We start from the raw sequence: 17,170 nt of genomic DNA, 5'->3' as shown, positions 1-17,170 counted from the left end.
AGACAGAAAACAACTGATCTGTGCATAAAAGGTGAAACAATCAGAGCTGAGTAAACAACGGATTTCTACACTGTCCATTCTCAGTTAAAAGTGATTGGCAGAAAAAATTCTATATATTCATTTACAATGGTGATCCTATGTCTAATTTAACTGTCTGAGGAATGTACATGAATTTTCTTCAAAGTTGACTTTTTGGACAATCACAATTATTAGCATCCTAAATTCTCTTCGGAATTACCTAAAATATGACATGTGAATACAGAATTGTGAAAAGAGTCTACCACAGGTACTATTTATGATACAAAGTTGAAAGTATGTGATACATTTACTTTGAAGATTTGTTATCAAAATACCTCTAAATAAGGGAGAGGGAAAGTGGTCCAGAACTGAATATTTAGATTATCCTAGTGAGAATAATAGAAACACTTTTGCTAATACAACTTTTAAAATCTGATTGAGCTTACACTTGCTAATTATATTTAAATTGGATACATTTTATCAAAAAAGTAAAGAACACTTCAATCTAAAACTAATGCTAAGTCCAAGTTTATTGGTTCATGGTGCAAACAGACTAACCATGTACTCACCCTCTTCATTTCCTGCAACAATGGAGTACACAATACTCTGATTGATGGCTGCAGCAGCTATTACACCAACCACAGTCCCTCTGGCTGCCAGTTCACTTACTGGAGGCGGTCTGCAGGTTTAGAGAAGATAATTTATTTTTTTTATTCCCCACTTTGCCATTAAAATTGATGTGGTTTTGGTGGAGTAATTGATTGTGTTTATTTGAATAATACTATTTTCTGAATTTCTCAAGAAGTGTCATTCAAACTCTGGCTCTAATGAACTATGTAGAATCATGTGTTTTTAGTTAAGATGGCTTGTCATTTCTGCATTGTTTTAACTTTAAGACAAAACCTACTACTCATTTATTGTTTACACTTGTCTCTAAAGTACTGTCTGGACTAAAAACAACACATGGTACAATTTGCTATATCAGTTCATGAAAGTAAAATGTGGCTCTTAGGTCATTGGTCATATCATTTTTAATAAATTGCTTCCAAATGTTTCTTTCTAGTCTTTACTTTTGCTCTACTGTAAAGCTCTATTTGTACTAAAAGTGTTTGAATGAATGGCATTCCAAATTCTTAAAGCTTTTGAATTAACTTTTATTAGCTAAATTATGAATGTATACATAGTACTATATTAATTTCAAAAATATATTTTCAAGAGCACAATATATTATACTCAGAATCTCAATTTTAATATAATATTGGTCATATTACTAGGCTATCATGTTATATTCACAATTTAATGTAAATAATCTCACTTATAATTCATAGGTATTTACAGCTACATAAATTATTAAATGCAAGGTTTTAACAATATCTCAAAGTTTTTTGTAGTCTAGTCATGATTTCTAAAAACTTTAGTCTACTTTCTCAAACGGATAAATCCTACTGCCATTTATTTCACATATTCTTTGTCTTCAATATTTACTTTGCAAATATTCCCCTCTTCTATCAGCATCTTCTCATCTAGACTATATTGCAAAATTATAATTGTATCTCTTTGAAGCCTTTTACAACAAATCCTTACCTACAAATAAAGTCTGAAATATTAATTATATGTAACCCTTAATTTTCATCATTTTTTTTTTGTTTAACAATATCTAAGTATTATTTTAAATAACCACAGCTCCTTCATTCTCAGTTGAAGTGGTCTGGATAGGGCTGATCCAACACTTAGGATTCATGGATAGATACAGTACCAGTCTCTGTTCAGTCAGGGAGTTTTATTCTCATTTGCCCAGTGTTAACATGTTGTAAATGTATCATGCAAAGACAGGAATTTTACTTTAACTATTAGAAAAGTACAGTTTTTTTTTTATACTAACATTTTAATGTTTGTACCCTAGTAGAAGGTTCATGGTGATAACAACACAAATTCATTATTTCAGTTAATGAAACAATATTCTCTTTTCTTTTATCTATGATTTCTATCACTTCCAGTCAAAAGACTTCTAATTAAAAAAAAATAGATAAGTATTCATATGCCTACAGACACTTCTAATATATGATATCTGTTTCAACACAACTATATTCTTTACACAATTTATCTAGATAATGTAACAGTGCCAGTTCAGTGAAATAGGGTGACTTTGGTAACCTTGAACATAAAATGATAGTAATCTACCACTGCTACCTAAAGAAAGGCACTTATGAATGTAACAGCAAGATTGATTTTGATTTATTGATTTGACTATCAATAGATCAACTTTTGCACAATATTTAAATGATAAAAAGCCATTAAGAAAATAGGTGGTTTGTCACTTAATGGTAATTATGAAATAAAAAACCTGCAAAAGGATAAAATTAAAGAGCTATTTAAATACAATAGTCTCTGGGGGCATCCCTGGTGGTGCAATGGGTTAAGCACAGCACTCTGAAGCTATCCACAGCCTCTGCAGCACAAGTTCGATCCCCAGCCAGCCAGTAAGCTACCCACATGGCACAGCAGACCTCTCCTGTCTCGCCCACGGCTCCCCTCAGCAGTGTATGTAAGTCAGTCTGCCTGTTCTGTTCCCCACTCTGACTCTGGTGAATCCTCTCACCCCCTGTACCTCTGGCCTGTACCCCAGTTCTTATATGCATAAATAAATAATTTAAAAAAATACAATAGTCTCTAAAACATTCCTCAAAAATCCCCCCTTGGCACCCCTTACCTTGCATATTCTCTCTTATGAAAGCCAGATTGTGACTTCTAAGTAATATTACATCAAAAATGATGCCTGGTCACCTCAGTTATCACATAATTAAGATTATAACAGTTTGTAACCTCATTCTTGCTAATAACAAAATTACCCTTTGCTGAATTTGATGAAGTCAGTGAATTTGTGAATTTGATGGAATTGCCCACAGGGTGAGACACTGAAGGTGATGTCTGACCAACAATCAGCAAGAGCTGAAGCTATCTGTCCATTCTTCTGAGTAACTGAAATCTACCAACAACTTTAAAAATATTGTTATGTGCATTTATTAGAATTAGGATGGAAATGACTACTATTAGGAAAAGTAAGTGGCATAATGTAAGAAGAAATTTAAATTCTCTGCATACCACACAAAATTTTAGAATTCTGTTTGTTAGTAAATGTTTAAAATGGATTTACTTACCAACAAAATATCTCCTCATTAACTTTTGTCTTAATTCCTGCAACTTGCTTCGTTTTTCTAGAGTCAGAACATACTACAAAAATGCAATTTTCTCCTGGCTAGAATTAAATGAACTTCTCTGATAATGAGCAATAGATTACAAAATTTCAATTATTTTCTAATTATTGTGAGACAGGACTCATTCTATTTTTGTTTTATGGCCTGGAAAGTACAGTTAGATGATTGGGGCAAATTATATATTCCTTTTGGAGTCACATATAACTCACATGCAAAATGAAGAAGTTATTGTAAATCAGGATTCATAAAATCAGATTACAGATTGGATAGAAGTATAAACTTAAAAAAAATAAACTGGACCCAAGTTAATGGGGACAGAGGTGGAAATAAGGAGTTGGATACTATACATTTTATGTATAATTGGTAACTACTGTGCAATAATTCAAGTCCTGTGTGATTTTTAATTGGAAAGAGGAAAGTGAAATTTTATGAACTTCTGTATTTGAGCATCCAATGGAAATTTATTCTTTTAAGGATCACCTAACTGAGTGATACTCAGGTGATACTTAGGTATGGACTAAGAGTTAATTGTAAGAGTAAGCTATTTGTAAGGCATTTTCCAGATTTACCATTCTGAGTCTGATGTGTTATTCACTCTCTTCTTTCTGTTGATTGTAATAAATATATATTGATTATTTTCAGAAGAAAGAATTCTAACCAAATAAGAATCATCATAAGATTTTTTCTTGTCTGTTTTTTTTTCTTTTCACAAATATTTTCTCTTGCTGCTAATTCATATGAGTGCAATTGATCCATTTTATAATTGACTAATACACCGTTAACTTTTCCAGTTCAACTTTTCAACACCTAATTCAAAATAAATAGTTGTTGGGTGTTTAAAATTCAAGAATTCTACTTTGAAAAGATTTAGTGCCAGAAGATTTAGTACTTGGTTTATTGCTAATATAAATGAGAAAAAGCACTCTTAAGTAAAAGAGACACTTAAAACAGAGTGCCCAACAGGGCAACAATATAGCTTCATTGATGAAGTCTAAGAATTAAAGGACCACCTGGATTCCTATTCTGCAGAAAAATATTGCTAAGAGCATACTGAAGAAAATGGTCATGACTTTAATAGCTATAAAGCATTGGAAAGATAATGATTGTATATGTTTAAAATTTTTTCAGAAGGGTCTCCCTGGTGTTGCAAGTGGTTAAGACACAACCTATGAAGCTATCTGCAGCCACTGCAGCATGAGTTCAATCCCTGGCCAGGGAACTACCCACATGGTGCAGCAGACCCCTCCTGGCTCATCCGCTGCTCCCCTCAGCAGTGTATTTCAGTCAGTCTGCCTGTTCTGCTCCCCACTCTGTCTCCGGTGAATCTCTCACACTCACACCTCTAACCTGTACCCCAGTTCTTGTATGCATAAATAAATAAATCTTTTAAAAATGCTTTCAGGAAAGACCTTCAGCAGAGATTTTTTCACAAGCCTTGATTTGGTTGGGTTTGATACCACTATTCCAGACTGATCCCTAACGGCAGCCTAGGCTCCCTCATATCCTTCCAGGGTAACACTTTACTGACTACTTTAAAGAAAACACATGCATTTTAACTTAAACTCTTGAATCATACAAGCTAATAATATATTAGTTCAAAAATACTGTTTCACTAGATTAAAAGGAAATTATTAGTTCACTAATATTACCAGCATTGTGTTCATTGCCCCAATTTTACATGTAAAACAATTACACTGTTTTTTTTTTTTTTAAGTTGACTGACTCTGTTCTAACAGTTTTAGGTTTAAGAAATATTGAGCAGAAAATACAAAGTTCCCATATGTGCTCCTTAGGCCCATTTTCCCCTACTATTAAAATCTTGCATTAGTGTGATCCATTTTACCAATATTGATATATTAACTAAATAATGTATCAACCAATATTGATACATTAACGAAATATTAACTAAAGTTCATAGTTTACATAAGGTTCCATTCTTTGCTTTTGTGTGTGTGTATACATATATGAGTTTGTACATTGCATAATGCCATATATAACTACCATAATTACATCATACAGAATAGATTCAGTGACCTAAAAATCTTCTGTTCTTCAGCTATTTATCATTTCTTCTCCCTGAAACGGTGGCCACTTCTGATCTTATTATTGTTTTGATACTTTCCAAAATGTGATATAGTTGGAATCATACCATGCATGGTCTGTTTGGACTGACTTCTTTCCTTAACAATGTGTACTTAAGCTTCCCCTGTGTGTTTTTGTGACTTGTTTTTTTTTTTTTTTTTGGCATTGCGTTCCTTGGATGTACTACTAATACCTGCATTATAATAAGCATAAAACATCAAAACTTACTTCAAATATGTAATTTAGAATTGCTTGTGTGGATAAATTAAATGTGATTCAGAAAAGTTAAATGCCAAAGATTTTATAAGCAAAATGCAACATAATGTTCTTGCGGATGTATAAATTAATTCATAGATACCTGCTTAACATTTCAATTATCTTTTTAGAAGAATAGATTACAATAATTCTCTCTCAATTAAATACATTTTCACATATCTAAGTCATTTGAATGAGTATAATAACAGAATTTACAGTTTCCAAATGTTAGACACAGTCTCTACAATATAAATATAAATGGGACAATCATTCTGCAATTTAGAATCTACTTTTATTGTTGGGTTCAAAAGATAACAATAAAAGTAAATGTTATATATGCTGAACAAAGCTCCTAATTATTTTAAATGCCATGCAGTTTAGGATATAAAATTGTTTGTAAATAGATGCTATAAAATTTCACAGGAATTTAATCTGGTTCTATTGCTTTCTTTCTACTGAGAGACAAATCTAATTTATTTTGACATGTTTGAATTCAATATATTTGCAAATCAGTACCAATTAAGTAACTGTTTTTATATCTACTATGAGGAAATTTAATGAAAATGAGAAGGGAGTAAAACACCCACTGAAACTCATATTATTTGTAACCTTAGAGTAATTGCATCAGGGTGATCTAATTTTACACTGAGATAAACAGTTTTAAAAGACATGAATCAGGAAAAAGATGCCAGTTTTCTTAGAATTCTTAGGATGGATTTTAGATAAGAAAATTAATAAAAGACCAAATGGTTAGATACCATTTTTTTTTAAGTGTGCTTGTAAGAGTTTTGTTGCTATACTGATATGTGAGTAGCACCTTGAACACAAGAAAACTGGAATAATTTTTATCTGATTTAGCATGGCTTTCCCTGCCTTTTTTAGAGTACTATTTGCTTGTAAGATCATTATTTTAACCTTTTACTTTGAAATTCTCTTTATCGTTGGAGTTCAGAAAAATCCCCTGGAGACAGCAGAATTGTGTTTTATTTTCTGACACAACAAGCCATTCTGTGCCTTTTAACTGCTGAGTTTAGACTATTGACACTTAGGTAAAATATTTATGTATAAGTATTAATTTCCGTTTTGCTACTTATTATCTTAAAGTTTTTGTGTTTGTTCCTGCCAATTTCGTATTTTTTTGCTCTTCTATTGTATTTTGAAAGTAAGTTTTTGTGTAGTGTGTGCCTTCCCTTTTTATCTGTTTGTTTCTATGTACTTTTTTTTCTAATTATTGTGTGGTTTATATATAGTGTTGTGTATTTACTTATTTATTTTTTAAAGATTTATTTATTTATGCATATAAGAGCTAGGTGCAGGCCAGAGAGAGCAGGGGTGAGAGGATTCACCAAAGACAGAGCTAAACTTTGGAAACAACCCAAATGCCCAAAAATAGATGACTGGATCAAGAAGATGTGATACATATACATGATGGAATATTACTCAGCATTCAAAAAAGATAAACACATGCAATATTCAGCAACATGGATGGAGCTAGAAGGGATCATGCTCAGCCAAATAAGACAGAAAGAAAAAGAAAAATACCGGATGGTCTCACTCATAACAGGAATCTAGAAAATCTAAATAAGGGACCAGGAAAAAGAATAACTATAAGAAATAAAAAAATCAAAATCAACAAACAACTATGAACCAGAGACACACTTGGGGGGGCTGGGGAAAGGAGGAATTGGGGTCAAAATCAGGGGGTTGCAATTGTATGGGGGATATAAAAATAAAAAAAATCATAAAAAAGAATTAGGAATGCAGAAACTGTGTTATTTCTCAAATGTTGGAAACATGGGCCGATTAGGTCAGAGATTTTAAAGGGGAGACATCTTTGAAGATTGGTAAATGTTTGAATAAGACCTATTAAGTGACCTGTTACATGAATAAATCCCAACTTCTCTTTTCCAGGAAAAAAAAAAAAAGACAGAGTGGGAGCAGAACAGGAGGATCTACTGAAATACACTGCTGAGGGTAGCAGCAGGCAAGACAGGAGAGGTCTTTGCCATGTGGGTCAGCTCCTTGGCCGGGAATAGAAATCATGTTGCGATGGCTACGGATAGCTTCATATTGCTGACACTTAACTCCTTGCACCACCAGGGAGGCCCTTTAGTGTCGTGTTGTATATTTAGACTGTGCTTTCTGAGTAGACTCCCTGTTTTTCACTGCTTAAGTTAGAAGTATGTCTGGAGGTCACACAAGGGGAGAGGCAGATGTTTCCCCCCAAATCCCAAAGCCAGTCAAGCAATCCTTGCTCAGCAGGCTGTGATCTCCCCACAAGGCCTAAGCTCTTTGGTTTAAGAAGGGAACCACTAGAGATAGCACTAGAGAGATAGCTTTACATTCCCAAATATACAAACCAGGTATAGACAATCCTGGGAACTCAGAAATTGTGTGCAGGGGTAGGGTGGGTGGGAGTTGGTGTGGGGTATGGGATAGGTGAGTGCTTTTTCAATTGCTAAAAGTAGTCACAGGCCACCAGGGTGCCTTTCATGGAACAGCCAATGATGTCATTAAGAAGCATGTGTACTCTGGCCCAGGCCATGGCCAGGGAGGAAATCCCCAGGTATTCAGTAGGCAAGAGGCAGTTATCTTTCTCAGGGTCTGAGCACAGTTTCTGGCTCACAGTATCTTAAGCTTTCCTACCCTTTTCCATGGTCTTTGTCTCTCATCCCTGCAGAGACAGTGGTCTTTGCTTCCTTAGCTCTCTCCTAAATGTCCATAGTTATTTTAAATAAGAACTACTACCAAAGAACATTACCCATATCTCAACTTGATCTAAATCATGTGACCCTGATGTTCAACTGAGACACCATAATGGGCTAACACTTTTAAAGATACTAAGAACATAATTTTTTTTTGTTTGTATGTTTGCTATTGTATGTAGGAAGAATGTAAGTAATTGGGTATATAAGATAGATTATGGACACAATTTGTTTTTTGTTGTCGCATATATCAAGAAGGAGAGTTCATTTGTTCTCTCTTTAAATTTGGGCTCTCTCCATGAATTGCTTTGAGCAAGAAAAATGTATGTGTGCGTGTGTGGGTGTGGGTGTATGTAGTGGTGATGTTGAGTGGGTAACACTGTATGACTTTGAACTTTAAACTTTGAGCTAGTAATTACTACTCTATCCTAGGGCTCCTCATTAAGTGATGTGTTCTAATATTTGCAAGAACAGAAATCTACATGAAGAGATAAGTCTAGCTATTTCTATAAATCTCAGCTAGCATTTTAACCACTAGCTGAATATGTATTGACCAAGATAGCAACAGTCTGAATAATCTCCTCAACCTGACTACCTTGCAGACAGGTTTCTTCCTAATTCCAGGTTTCCGACCTCCTGTTTCTTATTTATTTTTGAAAACTTAAAATTCCAAGCTTTCTGTTCCTTGAGATGTAAGTCTCTTTAAAAGCATTTTTAAAAGATTTTATTCATTTATTTTTGCATAAAAAGCTGGGGTGTACTCCAGAGGTGTGGGGGTGAGAGGATTTACCAGGGACAGAGTGGGGAGCAGAACAGGTAGATTTACTGAAATACACTGCTAAGGGGAACAGTAGGCGATACAGGAGAGGTCTGCTGTGTCATATATGGGTAACCTCCCTGACCGGGTATAGAACTCTGGCTTTAGCATTGATAGTGCTGAGACTTAACTCCTAGGCCACCAGGGAAAAAAGTCTTTTTCTGATTTAACAATCTAGGGATATCTTTCTCAAGGACATGAGAGTCATCACTTTGAAATATGGTTGTCAAGGAAAATAGAGCCCCTAGTTCCTGGTTGTTTTTTGGAGAATAGGACCTAACTTTGGTGGACACCTGCCTCCAAGTTCTAACACAACCTTAGTCATAAAGATAGGAGAGTTTACTTTTCCTTTGGGCAAAGCCAATTAGCATACACAGATGGACTAGGGTGCCTTTCCCTAGCTTGTAACAACACTCCACCTCTTCATTAAAGCAGAACTGAGCTCAGACTGATTTTTTGCCTTGCCCCTCCATATTGAAATTGCCTGGACATCTTCCTTGCCTGCTTCAATTATCTGTTGCATATTTTGCTTCGACAGTAGCATAAATGAGTCCCGGTGTGCCCAGCAGAAGTACCACACAGCAAGCACACAGAATCATGAGGAATAGCAAATTATTGTTTCTTTAAATAATTACATTTGGATTGAGAGTTATGTAGTGATAGATGACTGATACACATAGGAAATTCTTTTATTGAAAAATTCTGTTCACAAATATCATCTTGTAGTCATCAAGTATTTATAGTATATTCTGAGTAAATGTAAAGTTATCAATGAACATGATTCAGTTTAGCCTTGAAAGTCCCTGTTTATATCCATTACCTTTGCTTAATGATAATAAACTACACTTTTCACTCCAAAAATTCCTTCCTTTTTATAGTAATCTATATGATCTTAACTCTTTTAGACACTATGTGGGTATTGTAAAGCACAGAATTTATCCATTTCAATAAAGAAATTTTACACTGTATTTAATGAGACAAAGTATATACATAAATGGGAAGTTCTTTCAGTTTTGAATTATACATAATTTGGCATTATATTAATTCCTACTTCCCCTTACTTGTACTTGCCTGATATCTTTTTCTAATACTCTATTTGTGTGTATGTGAGTATGTGTATAATGTTGGTTTAACTATGTTGTCTAGTGGCAAATACTGCATATATGAAAACTTTAGCAGAAATAACAAACAGCATTAGAAGAACAGAAAGTAAATGACTCACCAGAAGACTGTGGAGATGAATGATTTTAAATGATCATAAATTGGTGATAAAAAGTACTTGTTTTTTTTTAAGATTTATTTATTTATGTATACAAGAACTGGGGTACAGGCCTGATGTGCGGGGGGGTGAGAGGATCCACTAGGGACAGAGTGGGCAACAGAACAGACAGATCGAGTGAAACACACTGCTGAGGGAAGCAGCGGGTGAGACAGGAGAGGTCTGTTGTGCCATGTGGGTCAGCTCCCTGGCTGGGGATCGAACTCATGCTGCCTCTTAACCCCTTGCACCACCAGGGAGACCCCAAAAGTTTATTTTTTCATACAGAATGTGGAAATAGAATGATGCTCCATTATAAAAACTTCTACTTGTACCCCATTTGTCTGTTTAACACCTTTCAGTCTTCAATTTTCTCTGTGACAATGAACAAAGTCTCAATATAACACTGTCACAAGCTGACTATCTCTTCAGACTAAGCACAATTTCTCTCCCAGAGGTCACTATGCTCTATATTGGACTTTAAATCTTAGAATATTCTACATAGCATTTTGCCAAGATTTAAAAAAAAAAGTTTGTGAATAAATTAATGGACAAGAATGTTGAATGAATTAGAAAAATTTAAGTGAAAGAACTTTGATTTTTCTGTTTCATCTCTCTCATTTGACCCTCAATTGAAATCCCAGTTTATGGACATTGTGGGAACTTTATTAAATGTCTTGGCTTTTGTTCATCCTGCCCATTAAGGACTTGACTTTTATCTGTGTTACTATGATTCTATATAATAGTAGTTGACATAGTTATTTTCTTTATGATAATGCTTTTAAGAGGATATAAAGAATACCAAGTCCAGGACCTTCCTGGTGGTCTAGGAGTTAAGTCTCAATGCTATCACCTCTAAGGCCTGAGTTTGATCCCCAGCAGGGAGCTAACACACATGGCATAGCTGACTTCTCCTGTCTCACTGCTGCTCCCCTCAGCAGTGTATTTCAGTAGATCCACCTGTTCTGTTCCCCACTCTGTCTCTGGCCCACACCGCTGAGCTACACCCCAGTTCTTGTATGCATAAATAAATAAAAATAAACCTTAACAAAGGATAAAATTTAAAATCTTTAAAATTTAAAATCTTCAAAAAGAAATTTAAAAAAACAAGTCCATATCTGATAATGAAAAACCATCTTTAACCATTAAATATATATTCAAGGCATAATTATCTACATTAACATTCTAATTGAGTAGAAATTCCTTCTCTACATTACAATTATTTCCTTAGGATTTCCTAAGGATTTTTTTCCCCCAAGAAACTGGTAATGATCCCATCACAAAGGTAGAAAAATAACAGACATTTGCTTAACATCTATTTTTTCCTTCCTCATATTCTAATTTATTTTAGGCAATTATTTCTTCCATTTCTTTTGTTTTGATAATATAGTAAGCTTGGGCCTTTCCTCTAGTCACAGAAATAGAAGGCTTTTTATCTCATTGCCTGAGGGAAGCCATAAGATTTTGGCAATTAGGACTGCTTCTTTCCTTTCTGTGTTTAAAATTCCTTGAGAACAAGGATTAAATTAAAATAAAAAAAATAACTTTGCATGACCAACACCTAGCATAAGCCTATTAAGTAAAATCACAACAACTTTCTTAATCAAGTTCTCTGAATACACACTACAGGACTGCAGCTGATTTGTAAATCAAATCTCCCTAGGAATGCTGGCCTCAGGGAGCTTAAGCAACTTGCCCATGTCTGACTGGCAGCTGGTAAATAGTGTAGCCAGGATTCAAACCATAGGGCTCTATTATGTTATTTTACTTCAAAATAACTCTTGCATTACTACTAATAAAAGTCACATACTCTATTATGCTTTACTTGAACTAAAATTTACCACTGACATAATGCACTGAGAGAAGACAGCAATCTTTAATAACAAACTTTATAGGTAAAAAAAGCTGCTTTAAATTCTAAACAATGGATTTAAAATAAAACTACTCAAATGTGAGTCCTTAGTTGCTAGAAGACATGCTTAACTATACTTTATGAGCAAATGTCAAATGATAAATAACCTAGAAGAAGTGAGGGAGAAATTAATTTCCATGTGGATAGAGTGGCAGCCTTTGAATGCTGTAATGAAGAATTTCAATAGTTAAAGGGGCATGATCCATTATCTTTGTGGTAAGATTTTAGTAGTGCCATAAAAAGACAGGAAAATTGGTCTTCAGGTAAAGTCAGTTCTAATGTGGTACCCTAAATCTAAATTAAAATAGAAAACAACCTAAGTGAATAAGTGATATTCTCTACATGTGAATTTGTATTATGTTAATAGTTTTTAAAGAGATTTTTTTTCTTTTTCAGGGTTTCCCTGGTGGCACAAGGGTTTAAGTCCCAGCAGTATGAAATTATCCACAGCCACTGCAGCACAAGGTCCATTCCTGGCCAGGGAGATAACCCATGGCTGGCCAGGGGGCCAACCCACATGGTGCAGCAGACCTCTCCTGTCCTGGTTGCTGCTCCACTCTGCAGTGTATTTCAGTCAATCCTCCTGTTCTGTTCCCCACTCTGTCTCTGGTGAATCCTTTCACCCCCTGCACCGCACCTCTGACCTACACTCAAGCACTTGTATGCATAAATGAATACAATCTTTTAAAAAAATAAAATATATATTTTTCTTTTTCATTATATGGAATCAATAACAAGGTTTCTCCATAAACTATTGTACCTCTTGATTAAACATCTTTTCTCAAAATGTCAAATCCTTACATTATTTATATAAGAATGATGGCAATGTATCTCAATATAAAGTGATTTTACTTATTTTGAACTATGAAATTGTAACTACTCATTCACCTGGCCATTGTGATAACATTGTTTTTATTTTGCGTAGTATTTAAAAATAGATTTCTAGATTATACTTTTGCTTTATTTTTACAGATAATGACATGACTATTAATCTTTTATCATTCTTTATAAAATCTATTCTTTTCATTTTTTGTATAAAATATTGCATTGTCATCTGTTACAAAATGAATTTCTGCTAAGAATCACTTTTTTAACTTTAGTAGAGAAATTGGCAAGATTATTTTTTTATTCAATTAACTAGAATGAAAAAAATCAAGATATTCACATGTAAAACACTCTTACTCTGGACTTGATATATTAAATTTGGATATTACTGGAAATGGGAAATGACTGTATTTCTCTAATAGTGAACAAAATAGCAACTTGAATCTGACTGTTGTATTGAATCTATGAGGGTGTTGGGAAGCAAGGAGGGAGGGATCCCAATTGATTCTGGTGGAGGCTTATAGATGCTCTGGATGTAGGTGTGGTGTGGTAACATATATCTAAGAGATGTGAACATATTCCTCAGAATCATATATGGTGTTATAATCTAATTCTACTTTAATAAAGAATAATATATTTTAAAAAAGAGATTAACAAAACTACTTTAGGAATTGTTGCCTCTTCTCTTGTATCCTACATACAAATATAAATTTTGAATTTCTATTTTTATGGAAATTACAATTTAAAATAAAGGAATAGTTAAAGATGAATAGAAATATGGCATTAAATGATGTAAAGTTTAATAATCAATGTTTACACACTTTTATTTTATTTATTTATTTATTTTTAAATAGAGGCATGCTTTATTTATTTATTTGTTTGTTTATACACGCACTGGGTACAGTCAGAGGCGCGGGAGGGTGAGAGAATTCACCAGAGCCAGAGCGGGGAGCAGAGCAGGCAGAAGGACCGAAGTACACTGCTGAGGGGAGCAGCGAGTGGTAGGAGAGGTCTGCGCGCCATGTGGGACCCTCCTCCGGTGGCTGGGGAGCAGCCGGGGATCGAACCGGCGCTGCAGAGGCCGCGGGCAGCTTCGCAACCCAGCGCTCAACGCTGTGCCACCGGGGAGGCCCACACACTTTTATTTTAAATAAATACTAAAGGTATGTTTGTAGCATACTTTTCTTGGAAAATTTGTGAATAATTATCTTTGGTAATCATTTATTTGTTTATTTGATTTTTTAGAGATTCATTTATTTATTTATTTATTTATACAAGCACTGGGTACAGTCAGAAGCATGGGAGGGTGAGATAATTCATCAGAGCCAGAGGGGAGAGCAGAGCAGGCAGACTGACGAAATATACTGCTGAGGGGAGCAGCGGGTGACAGGAGAGGTCTGCAAGCCATGTGGGACCCTCGCCCGGTGGCCAGGGATTGAACCAGCGCTGCAGAGGCTGCGGGCAGCTTCACAACCCAACGCTCAACTGCTGCACCACCGGAGAGGCCCTGGTAATTTTTTAAATAAATTCTTTAATATACCTCTTTTCCCACTCAAAATCAACATTCACACCTAGACTCCATGATCTGTTCCAGACATGTTGACCTTCCCAAGATATTTATCTCCAAAACTGATGACAGTGAACCCCAGTTTGAGTCTTAGTTCATAATCTTAAAATGAAGGTCATGCTTCCAAATGCTAGTTCATTTGATCTATAGGAATCAATCTATTTTCAAGTAATATTATATGTTTGAAATACTATTAGGATTTTGATATTTCTGTCCAGATTTAATTACAGATACACAATATGTTTTTCCTGAGTACAAATGTTCTCCAGAAGATTCATGTAGGTAACTGACTAAAACCTGTCATCAACTATGGACATGAGGCATTGAGAATGTGACTCACATTTCTCTAACTGTAAAAAACACATTTGACCAAGGTCTCAGTTGCTGTTCTCTGGAGTCTACTGCTGTGTCTATGTGAAGGTCATATTTCCTAGGGGAAGCTTGTGGATCGCCATTGAGAAACTGGATGCAAAGACCTATCCCTTCCAGAACTGTTCTGAATTCTCCATAGTTTGAGAACACCTCAGCCATCATGTTGAAACTTATTACATGACAGAGCAGGCTAAGATATTGCTATACAAACTACTCCCTCTTCCTCATTTGGGGTCAGGATGCATTGTGGTTTGAAGGTTCTCCAAGCCTTATTCTACTTCCTTCTCATTTTTATCACATAAGTATCTCCTCTAAAAAAATTCTTTTTTGTTAAATCTCATTATGGCCTAACAGAACATTATGGGAATTAAAAAGGAATATTAGTGTTTTGAAAGATACAAACTAAATTGAAAATATTAATGACATTTAGAATGACAGTGTCAGGGAAAATAAAGAGGAAAATGTTGAAGGGATATTAATATGGAACTTTAATATACATGAAAATATTTATTAAATATTAAAATGAAGATGAATATTTAAATAGATGTAATATATTAATGTGGAGACAAAAAGAAAAAAGAAAACCTTGAGGATTATAGGTCACTATTATTTAAATATGATGATATAGAAGAGTTTGTCAATATTGAGGATGTAAAAACTAGTATGAAAAGCTGGAATTAACTTTTTCAGGTCAGGAGCTCCATGGTTACTTTCACTGTTTTGTTTCACAGTAATGGCAAACACTACCAGTTATGCACATTTCTCTTTATCAGTAAGCACAATCCTAGTCAAGAAACCTGCTAATAACTGAAAGGAGAACATTGCTCGCCACACCTGTCTTAAGTAAGGTATGCTACTCAATTTCAGTTTAATAGTAGTAGAATACATCACCCCAAGATATGACTGTAAGAGTTCAGAACATGCTATCCCCAAATATACTGCTTTGGTATGCTGATTAATTTGATATGTAGACACTCGAAGAAGAGAATGTGCAGGGAGGGTTTTCTATGATTCCCCTTAAATATTTAAAGACAGATCTTCCTTAAAGGGAACTTAGTTTTCATAAGTCATCTCTGCATTTTTATAAACCAAAGAACTTTCGCTCCACATACCAGAGGAAACTAGATGCAGCCACCACATCCTGACAAACTTTCATCACAAACTCATATGTCCCACCTATTCCTCTTAAAAACTCAGGCATATTTCCTACAAATTATGTACTGTCCCCTAAGTAGTTGTTTTTCCTATCAATAAGTCAATATGGCATTGAATTCTGAATTCTAAAGTAACCTCATTGAGTTACTCATTTTTCTTGAGTATCTCTAATGTATGAGTATCTCTGATGTATGAGGTATATATGAAAAGTTCTGCTTGTTTTCATTTTGTTGATTTTTATTACAGTGATCTCAGAAGGGTGCAATTTTTTTTTTTTTACTGCACAATCTTATTTACTTGCAAGAAAGAGTGAAGAGGATAAATACAGTAATAATTACCCCAACTATCTAAAGATTGAAAGGAGTACTTCTTATAACATATGTTTTTTTAAAAAAGAACTAGTCAATTGTGTGGCAAAGATATTAGAGAAATCAGGCACCAAATTATTAGACTGACTAAAAGTTCTTTAGGAAGTATTTCATCCATTACATGGTATTTACATTGAAAACATAATTTTTATATGTGCGATTAACTATTTTTTGCTATTTCCATTGAAAATCAAATTGCGGAAAATGGATTAAATTTAAATATGATATTGCATGTGGATAGAGAAAAACTCCTTAATCACCTGAATGTAATAATTCAGAAAGTATAATTATTTATGTGAGGTTGGGATGGACACTTAGACTTATTTCAGGACAAAAACTGAAGGTAGCTAGCTGGGGATACTTTTGAGAAAGAGAAGGGGGTGTTTCAACAACGATGGATAAATGAAAACCAATAACAGTTTTAGATAATTGTTTCAAGCAAAAGGAGGAGAAAAAGCATAAAGATTAATGATTTTGGAGATAAAACTCTAATACCCTACACAATTATTGATATTTTCTTGTCTGTAAAAAGAGAAATTGAAAGACCATGAAAATTGGAATCATGCACCAGGTAGAGATTTTTTAATTTCTGAAAGTTTTGTTTTTGTGTATGCTTATAAA

General features: G+C 34.4%; 1 protein-coding gene across 1 annotated transcript in view; it reads right to left on the bottom strand.

Moving 5' to 3' along the window:
• The window catches only part of PCDH15 (protocadherin related 15), a gene marked incomplete at both ends in the record, with an annotated part of 665,703 nt that overhangs the window by 123,094 nt on the left and 525,439 nt on the right, over positions 1–17,170 (bottom strand). The window contains one exon of the mRNA XM_084244834.1: positions 588–697. Coding sequence (XP_084100960.1) covers positions 588–697 — 110 coding nt within the window. The remainder of the gene's footprint in view (positions 1–587; positions 698–17,170) is intronic.

The sequence above is a fragment of the Talpa europaea genome, assembly GCF_964194135.1.
Source record: "Talpa europaea genome assembly, chromosome: 10".
NCBI lineage: Eukaryota > Metazoa > Chordata > Mammalia > Eulipotyphla > Talpidae > Talpa > Talpa europaea.
Note: the sequence above shows the minus strand (reverse complement) of the source record. Positions and strands in the feature narration are given on the sequence as shown.